The sequence below is a fragment of the Rhododendron vialii genome, chromosome 10a, assembly GCF_030253575.1.
Source record: "Rhododendron vialii isolate Sample 1 chromosome 10a, ASM3025357v1".
Lineage (NCBI taxonomy): Eukaryota > Viridiplantae > Streptophyta > Magnoliopsida > Ericales > Ericaceae > Rhododendron > Rhododendron vialii.
Window position 1 is genome coordinate 2,382,030 of NC_080566.1, and position 9,850 is coordinate 2,391,879.

The window sequence follows — 9,850 nt, forward strand, 5'->3', positions numbered from 1 at the left end:
GGGGACCCTGCTGGCCGTGGGGTTAGCATGGGTGTTGTCAGGTTCAAAACTAAGCCGTTTTGTGCTTGAAATTGGTCCCCGTTTGATCAACCCTTTATTCCCATTTTCTGTTTAATGACTTTTACTGATTTTTCATGGCTCTCACAAAAATGATTCAAACAGCTCATTATTGTTAAAATGTTTTTTAATTTGTTGATACAAAACATTAGCTTTTTCAATTGCTTCATAGTTCATACATGAAATTAGGCAAAACAAAGAAGAGTGGCAACACCACAAACTGAGAAAGCAGCAGTATTCTCACTTTCCTGGTTTTCAACCATGTTTCCAATCTAATTGCCATGCCAGTCTGAAAGATCAACTGATCAACAGAGAACTTCAAGCAAAAAGCAGGAGCTTCAAGAATATCCACCTCCATTGCATTTCAAAGTTAAAAAACATTGGCTTATCCTGTACTAGTTATGCATCTAACTGGTACACCCAAAAAAAGAGTCATTTGAGCTGTTCAATTATGCTAAGTTGCAAACTCTACATAATGACAGTTGCCCCGTCACGTTCCTAAGAACAGCTGCTTGCTTCACCCGACCTGAAATTTTAATTTTCGGAATTATGAACCATTTAGAGCTTCTCCCCGTAATAATACGCGGTGCCGACCATTTAGAGCTTCTCCCCGTAATAATACGCGGTGCCGACCATTAACGCGACAGTAGCACCTTGTGCAACCACACGAGCTCTCATTAGATGCTGACCCAATTGAGAATTGCCCATTCGGAAACTGATTAAACCAGCAGTGAGGACCCCTGCGGTGATAAATGCACCTGGAAAAAAAAAAAACCATACCATATAGTTCAGCCATGGACAAAGAGCTTCGTGAGACAATTTCTCAGGACACTATCTAGTTTGGATGGTAAAAGAAGTAAAGATCTGTGTCATAGCTATTCTGAGTTCTCCCTTGAAATCTAGTTTTTTTTTTTTTCGATTCAATTTATAATACTAAAAGAATTGTAAGGTGTCAAGACAAGGAAAATGATACATCCTAGTTCCTACGTCTGAAATTCTCTCCCACTGGGAGAAATTCAACTTTGTACCCACCAGGCCGCCACTAACACCTAGGTGGCTGGTCCATCTAGTTCCCTTTTCCTAGTCTAGGATACAAGGACATGGCTCTGTTGCAATATGGATTCTTCATTTGTTCCAGATGGGTACTTCTAGCATAGCGAACACAACCAATAGGAGATAGAAACAAATTTAAGAAACTTAAAATTACGTTTGTCAAGTCCGGAAATGTTCTTCTCTTCTACTCGAAGATACTCCATGAAACATTAATACCCATTTCCTCCACACATATCCACATATGTGTCGATTTTTAATGCCACAAATAACCAAACGTAAGTAATTCTCTCGAAGTTTCCACGCAATAGAGGGGGTGCCAAAATGAAAGTCAGTACGCCACCCAATTCATCAGCTACATCCTTTACCAACCAATGAAAATGCACACCTCCATGCATTTGCTACAGCATACAGGCTAGTACCAACTCTTCTGCAAAATGAGCGCAACTGCTGCCCAACCACCACTCCTCTCCATACTGCCAAAAGTTTGATCCCTACCTCTCCTTATCCCATAATCACTGAATCACGAAATAGACCTCCAGCACAACCCTCTAGACCCGCAACAACACCATCATTATATTTGGACAAGCAACAAAATCTTTATTCCAAGAAAGTTCAATTAGAATATAACTCAAATTAGGCTTGGGTCAAAACATCAAAGTAATTCCATATTCTCTTGTTCGTGCCAACCTAATGTCCCAATCGTAAACACAGATTTGTGGATTGGACTCATCAGTTCTCGACATGAATCATCACGAGTTATCCTGCAATCAAGATTCTCATGCTAGGTAGCACCTCCACGGATTCATGCATTAAGTCTTTCATGCCATGAATACCAGCCAAGCTGAACTAAAGCTTCAAATCCGTTCTTGAGCCTTACATGAATACATGGTGAAGAAGGGGAACATGTGACGGTGTCTTTGAAGCACTCAATAATTTTCCCTTGTTTTGAGGCACCAGGTTTCTACTGAGATATCAACTTACAATTTTCTACATAAGATTATCATTTACAAGTGAAACAAAAATAAAAATTAAAAAAACAAAACAAAACGGGTCCCCACTGGTCTCAAGCTCCCTCCGCCACTGGAGCCACTACGTTACCTCCGACGAAGTGCCCATGCTACATAGTTATCAATTATCATGCATAGCCAAACAATTGGCAGAAACTCAAGAGCAGCCTGTGTCACATGACTCACATTATCCTGTTCAATTGGGATCCCTATCCAACAATTCCAACCACGTAAGAAGGAATAGGTTTTTTCCTTCTTCCTTTCTCCCCATTTTCCCAATCTGAGAACAATTGCTTACTTTTAAAGAACGCCGAATAGATTCCCACGAGATTCAACTCATATCCAGCCACATTCACAAAATATAAAGCCATACAAAAAAGACCCTGAATTGTTTCCACAAATCCAAATCGTAGAACTCTATACAAGATCTAAACCCAGAATTTGTCCTCTAATGCTTGAAATTACACATAACACGAACACAAAAAAAACTAGTTTTTGGAGCGCATTTACAAGAAAGTCGAGCGCGAAAAATCATTTCTGAATCTATATGTGGGTGTCTTTATGTACAAGAGGGATGGATCTGAGGAAAGTACCAATGGGGACAAGAGGATTCTTGACGCGCTTCTTCTGCTCAAAAAGTCCTTCAAGCTCTGAATTGGTCGCTCCCATCTTCTCCATATGCAAGAAGAATCACAGAACCAGCAGACGTATGGCATTCGGTGCTGACCCGATGTTTATAAGCGGTGCTGACCCGATTGCCCGGAAACACATTGATGCGGCAGCTTCACTTCAGAATGGGGCTGTAAACAAGCTAAGCCGAGTCGAGCATTGAGCTCAAGTTTTGCTTGAGTTTTAATGAGCCAAGCCTTTAATAAGTTGACCTTAGTTATTTACTAAACAAATTTTTTTAATCAAACCAAGCCTCCTTGAAAGAGTTGAACTCCACTCGATTCATTTTACTAAATGAGTCGAACCTTAACGAGCTAAACTAAACTAAGCTCGCGAGCTGTTCAATTCGTTTACAGTTCTACTTCAGAGTGTCTTGACAAGTGCCCAGCGGGTCAACCAATCCATTCAAACTGTCCAAAGCGTCCAAACAGACCCGCTTTCGAATGCATCCGAGCCTCCGAGGTATGGTACAGAAAGATATGGATATTAATATATGAGTTTTGGCGAATCGAGTTCGGTTTGGTTCGAGCAGTTTTTAAACATATATGAAGCTTCCAAATCACTCGAACCGCATAACACTCATGGATTGGTACGAATGGAGAACCGCCCAATACCGTCAGCTGAACAGCCCACTACTGCTCTACTAATTGCTCCATTACCCCTAGGGCTACAAACGATCCGAGCCGCTCGCGAGCAGCTCGGAGCTCGGCTCGATAACGGCTCGGCTCGGCTCGGTTCAAGACAAAAACGAGCCGAGCTCGAGCTCGAGTCCTGGGCTCGTTTCATAAACGAGCCGAGCTCGAGCTAGTCGAAACTCGGCTCGAATTGGCTCGCGAGCTCGATTATATAATATATTTATATATATATATATATATATATATATATATATATATATATTTTTACATATTTATATTTATTTATATATATATTTATATATATTTGTTTCATAAACGAGCCGAACGAGCCGAGCTCGAGCTCCGTAAATACATATCGAGCCGAGCTCGAGCTCGAGTCCTGCAGCTCGTCACGAGCTCGAGTCGAGCTCGAGCCAACTAAATTTTTGCCGAGCCGAGCTCGAACACTCTAAAACTCGACTCGGCTGGGCTCGGCTCGTTTGCACCCCTAATTTACCCCTCTTTACAACTTTTTATTCTCGTCGACGTCCAAGCCTAGTGGTGGACGGGGCCTGAGCCCCAAAGTCATAGGCTTTTAGTCCCAAAGGACCAGGCTGGAAACCTTTTTAAGGCCCATGTTCGGTAGGATGGGCTATGTCCGACGCTACAATTGTGGCGGATAAACAAATCAAGAATCTGAGTTCGGCTCCGTTTGTTTCGATGTAAAATGTTGTACTCAATATAATAAGCATAGCGAAAAATATGTGGGCATACAAACATGAGAAACCCTTAGCCGTCGGATCACCTTTTATGTAAAAGTTGTAGCCCTCGGATCACTTCTTTTCCAAAAAATACAAAGAATATTCACATAATAATCTAGCCCCCTCTTTCCTCATTCTCTAAGAAATATTTCCTATTTAAATGTTGTCTTTTACGATTAAATAGGAAAGAGTGATTCTATTCTGATTTACGACCCATTAAAATTCTCTTTGGCCCCATTTTATTTTTCTTCTACCCCCAACTAAAAAATTAAGCCACTCTCAATTGCCCCTTATTTTCCCACTTAACCTGAACTAATTAAGTCTTCAACCTTTTCCAGTCTATAATTGCTAAATCTTACAGCATATTGGAGTATCCAACCACACTTCTCTAGAACATTTGGTAATGAAATTGCTTCATTGGAATCACGGCAGCCACAAACAGATAGCGAAAAACAGCGCATGCAGTGAGAAGGCAATAAATCAGAACTTAAAACAATAAGATTATGAAAGAGCTTTGATGCCTTTGAAGTTTCAGATTTTCAGAGCGTATTTACTGCTCTGTTAATTTTACTCTCAAGATTTTCCCGGGAATTGCCACAGTGAGAGCTTCCTTCTTGGGAGATCTCGATCTGATCAGATTTGCGCGCATTTTCGGCCATTTGGGCAAACCATGAGGGAGTGGTAGAGAGAGAAAATCAGGTTTAAAGCTACGTCGAAGATGAGGGTGTTTTTGGTTTCGATTAATTTGTTTAAATGAATGTAAAGAGACAATGGTGCTGAAAAGAATTGCTCTGGATCTAAATAGAATCACTCAATAGAAAAAGAAAAAAGAAAAAAAACCGCCTGAGATTTATATTTGTGCTCTACGGATAAAGCGATTAGTTTATTTGAGTTGAGATTATATCTCACATTCGGATGTGCCTTCCCCTAGTGTTCTGATAATTTTTGCCATGGGGTTAGATAATGATAGTATCCGCATAATAGATGATGTTGAAGATGCCTGATCAGAGTCACTGTCTCAAATTTCTCCATTATTAACCTGCAATCATAATAGATGATGTTGCTAAGGGGATGATAATCCAAATTTTGATGAGCAAAAACATTTGGGTTAGAGCTCAGCTAAAGCATCCCTTCCTTTTTCACTTTACTCTTTCTGTCCGTTGGCTAATACTTTTACGTTAATGATACGGTTCCCACCCAAAATCCCGATCGGGATCCTGACGCCTCGCCAGGCACATTCCGGCCACCAGACAGCCGATCCAAGCCGTCCAAAAATTCTTTAAGAAAAATCGAGTGGGCTCTCGCAAGAATTAACAGCATCCGATGTAGTGTTTGGATCGATCCAAACACTTCATGTTTTTGTGTGTGTGTATATATATATATATATATATATATATACAAAAACATGGAGTATTTGGATCGAGCACCTACATACATCGGATGCCATTGATTCTCCTAAAGGCCCACTCGGTTTTTTTTTGTAGAATTTTTGGACGGCTCGGATCGGCCGTCCGGTGGCCGGAATATGCCCTACGGGACGTCGGTATCCCAATCGGGAATCCTTTTGGTCGGAACTGTAGGACCACTCATACTTTTATTTGCTACTGTCTCATCATCAGACCATTCTAAAAACTAGAAGATTGTCTTCTACCTGCTACTTTTCTCTCCTTTTGGTGAATCCTATACTGGAGCAACACGCAACTAAAAAGGTGCACGTGCATATATATACACAAGTACTTAATAGGTGGGTCCTATCTTGTCCTCCACCCTCAATGTGTAACTAGCGGATCTGAACACAATTACGTGGTTACGTAGCGACATATTGCAGTTGCCGATTGGGGCCACGTCACTGCAACCAATCACATTGTGTCAAAACTCCTACTAGACTAGATGGTAACTTGAGAAGATGTGCATGATGTGTTCCCTCTGGAAAGTGTGTATTGAACGCCAGTTCTTTTCTTAGATTTGTTTCTTTTCTTAGATACGTCGATGATTTCCCCCATCCAAAAAGAATAAAAAAAATTGCAAGCTAGATTTATACCTTATATATCTTAATGGTGGGCTCGAAAATCTCCAGTAAATTGAAAAAATAGTTGCTATGGGTCCCAAAGAAAAACATTTAATTAAGTCATGTAAACAAGTCTCCTGCAGCCCTGCTTACGGATCTACAATTTTTCAATGCTGGGTGGCTACTACATGGTGTCCACTCAGCGCATCCGAGCCGTCTATTGCGTTTTAGATGGCTCAGACTTGGAGAAAGAAAAAGGAGAGAGAAAGTGTTCGGATGAGAGGAGAGAGATGGTTTCAATCTGAGCCGTCCGAAAGTGTATTGGACGGCTCGGATGTGCCGAGCGGGTACCGCGTGAGATATACCCACCCGGCACCGAAAATATATAAGAGCAACCCAGCCCAGGTAACCCATCAGTATCCAACCTATCTCCTCCCTCTCTTGCTCCCGAGCTGTTCAACTGCGCTCTTGCTACTATCATAGGAAGCATTTGTTGATTTCTGGATTTTTCTGGTAAGTTGATTTTCCTTGACCTTCTTTTGGTTATATTTATCTGGTACTGAAGCTAAAGATCCTTGTCCCCTTGAGACCATATATATAATCAACTTAGTTTCCTTCAGTAAATAGAACCTTTCTTTTCTTGTCATTTTTTTCCCAGGCCTAGAATTATTCATCATCACCTATCAAAATGGATCCGAATTTGATCAATGCAGCTGAAGCGCGAAATATCGACGCCTTGTACGAATCAATAGAGTTGGATCCATACATTTTGGACAAAGTGGATAAAATTCCTTTTGTTCACACTCCTCTCCACGTCGCCGCATCCACCGGGCAGACACGCTTGGCAGTAGAAATCATGAACTTAAAACCATCATTGAGTAGGAAGTTGAACCCAAATGGTCTAAGCCCTTTGCACCTGGCACTGTTAAATGGGCACTTTGAGACTGTGAAAGGGCTCGTCGAGTTGGACAAAGATCTCGTAAGGGTCAAAGGAAGAGGAAAGCTCACTCCTTTGCACTCTTCGGCAGAAACAGACGATCGTGTCGGCATCTTAGCCGAGTTTTTATGTGCTTGCCCTGAATCAATCGAGGACCAGAACGTTCGAGGTGAGACTGCTCTGCACATTGCAGTGAGAAACCGCAATGTGAGAGCTTTGGGAGTCCTGATGGGATGGATTCTCATGACCGGTAAGCATTGGGTTTGGGTGAAATATATAAAAGATGGAAGAGGCAACACAATTCTGCACATGGCAGTGTCCACTTCGCGGCCTGATGTATGTATACCTCGGTAGCCAATGGCAGATCGAACGGGTTGATCTATATTTTGTAGCACACACATATACATACTTGTTGAGTCCTAGAGTCCTTACTTGTACTGTTTGTGTTTGCATGTGCAGATTGTGGAGTCTGTGGTTCGAGGATACTGCAAACTGAACATGAATGAAAGGAACTTGGAGGGTGCCACGGCCCTAGACGTTGCTGAAAGACTTGCTGCTGGTTTTGAGAGGACAAAAATCGAGAGCAGTTTACGCTGCGCAGGAGCATTGAAAAGTTCATCACTTGCGAGTGATTGTAGCGTTGTTGACTTTTTGATTTCGCAACAGTCATGGGTGGAAAATGTGTATCGATTTTATCTCTTAATGCGGAAAGGGATGTCAATGGAGATGAGGAACGCTGCAGTAGTGGTAGCTGCGCTGATAACGACGACAACCTTTCAAGCTGTACTGAGCCCCCCAGGTGGCTTAGGAGGAGGCGACAGTCCAAGCGACGACAACAGTCCTTTCGCTAACATAAACGCCACATCGTCTACCAGCTCCCTTCTTCCTACTACTAACATCAGTCGTATCAACGCCACCATATTTACCTCAACAAACAAACATCCAAATCCCTTCCTCCCTATGTTCTATGCCATGAACACCACAGCTTTTCTTGCCTCCATCGCGATGATTATACTTGTCCTTCCTTTTAGAGTTTTTGCCATGGTCCACGGTTCCCTAATATTTTTGACGTTATGCTATGGGATCTCATTCATGATCATACCGCAGATGCACAACTTTGATGCTTTTTTCGCGATCTCATCACCAGTTATTGCTTCTCTACTTTATATGGTGTATTTCATCCCAAACATGATGGAAGATCGCTTCGAAATAGATAAGCGTCTGGGTCGACACTTACTCGTGTCGCGACTTCAGGGGACACGCCTCCGGATGCTATACCGTGTAGCACACTAGTACTGAGATGAACTGAATATGCAACATGCCTTGAAGGGTTGCCTCTCAATTCAGATGAGCCGCAATTGGAGAAGACAATTGATCGTGATTTGGCTAGCTAGCTTTCCCAGCCTCAACTAACCCGATGTTAATTTTTCGTCAATTATGCCTTATTCTCTTTGCTTTTCAAAAAGCATTTTTCAAAAAATACTCCCTAAATTCCTCCTAGATTCCCCATTCAACATTTCTCTCTCTATCTATCTCCACTTATTACCCTTACTATTTTTCCAAAAAAATTTCAAATCCAAATTCAAACACAGCATTAATTTTGTAAGTTTCATAAGATGTGCACGGGTTTTGTGTATGGCAACTTTTAAGTGGACTGTTTGTTCTTGGAAGAGATTCGTTTTCCATGGATGGGCCGGGGGGGGTGAAAAGGAGCGGTAGTCGTAGGCTTTCTGTTCGTTCTTGAGTGGACATGGTTGGGCATGTATTGAAAGAAAATTGATAATATCTATGAGACTCGCTGAAACTTGAAATCAGACTAAATCAGTGGTTTTGTCACCGTCCAATCCGAAATAAAAATGATCAGAGCAGATATGTAATCATTAGGTCCAGTGGTTACGGTCTGGGACTTAAGGGTTTACTTCCTCCTAAAGTCTCGGTTGTGAAACCTTTTAGGTGCTAAAAACTTTTTTATGGCCAATTCATATAACATTTTGCTCATACTTAAATTGAGATTTCCGCAAATGGGGGGCGGGATTGAGCTCCAAAAATTAGTCGAAGGGTACGTAGGTAGCCCGAACACTTTAATTAAAAAAAGAAGAAGATCTCTTTGATTTCTTTTTTTCCGACGAAAGCCAGCATTATTATTAGTTGCTCTGGGTGAGGTTTGAAGTTTTGTCAAATGGATGAGAAGACATTATATCTACCCCGCTTATATCAAAGAAGATTTCTTTCTTTCTTTCTTGAATTGGAAAGAAGATTTCTTTGATTTGCGGCTGTCCCAGCTCCCCTTTGTTCATTTATGGTGGTTTGGCTTAATAATTCTTTCGAACTACTCCATGTTTTTGTCCAAATCCTCCAAACCGATCCCTGCTTTCAAATGCACCCGAGGTATGGTACGGATAAATATGGATCTTAGTATATGAATTTTGGCAGAACGGGGTCGGTTTAGTTCGAGCGGTTTTTTAATATGTAAACTGTCCAAACCACAACCGAACCGGATAACGCTCACGGACAGGTGCGGATGAAGAACCGCCCAAAACTGTCTGCTGGGCAGCCCACTGCTACTCTACTTAAATTGCAGCATCACCCCTCATTACAACTTGGGAAAATGACAGCCAATGATGTGTTTGATAATTAATACCTTTTAAGGACATTTTCAGCATTAACAAATATTCTCAGCATGTCCTTGGCGGACATTAATTATCAAAACACGTCCTTAGCCATCATTTTCCCTTACAAACTTT

The 9,850-nt window shown here is 41.6% G+C and overlaps 2 protein-coding genes across 2 annotated transcripts; one reads left to right on the top strand and one right to left on the bottom strand.

The window, feature by feature from the left end:
- Nucleotides 1-394: 394 nt before the first annotated feature.
- On the bottom strand, nt 395-2,922 carry LOC131304865 (RING-H2 finger protein ATL48-like). Its single transcript, XM_058332310.1, has 2 exons — nt 2,711-2,922; nt 395-815 (listed from the first exon to the last, which is right to left on the bottom strand). The coding sequence occupies exons 1-2, from the start codon at nt 2,793-2,795 to the stop codon at nt 655-657; spliced, it is 246 nt and encodes an 81-aa protein (XP_058188293.1). The 5' UTR covers nt 2,796-2,922; the 3' UTR covers nt 395-654.
- Nucleotides 2,923-6,608: 3,686 nt separating this feature from the next.
- On the top strand, nt 6,609-8,538 carry LOC131304866 (ankyrin repeat-containing protein BDA1-like). The gene is made up of 2 exons (XM_058332311.1): nt 6,609-7,442; nt 7,566-8,538. Exons 1-2 carry the CDS (start codon nt 6,858-6,860, stop codon nt 8,397-8,399), a joined length of 1,419 nt encoding a protein of 472 aa, XP_058188294.1. The 5' UTR covers nt 6,609-6,857; the 3' UTR covers nt 8,400-8,538.
- Nucleotides 8,539-9,850: the final 1,312 nt, after the last annotated feature.

What these genes read in the sequence shown, in the direction of transcription:
- LOC131304865 (XM_058332310.1), bottom strand. Translation starts at nt 2,795, where the DNA reads ATGGAGAAGATGGGAGCGACCAATTCAGAGCTTGAAGGACTTTTTGAG. An exon ending in GAATCCTCTTGTCCCCATTG is followed by an intron (nt 816 to 2,710) that starts GTACTTTCCTCA and finishes TTTTTTTTCCAG; the next exon opens with GTGCATTTATCACCGCAGGG.
- LOC131304866 (XM_058332311.1), top strand. Translation starts at nt 6,858, where the DNA reads ATGGATCCGAATTTGATCAATGCAGCTGAAGCGCGAAATATCGACGCC. An exon ending in TGTCCACTTCGCGGCCTGAT is followed by an intron (nt 7,443 to 7,565) that starts GTATGTATACCT and finishes TTGCATGTGCAG; the next exon opens with ATTGTGGAGTCTGTGGTTCG.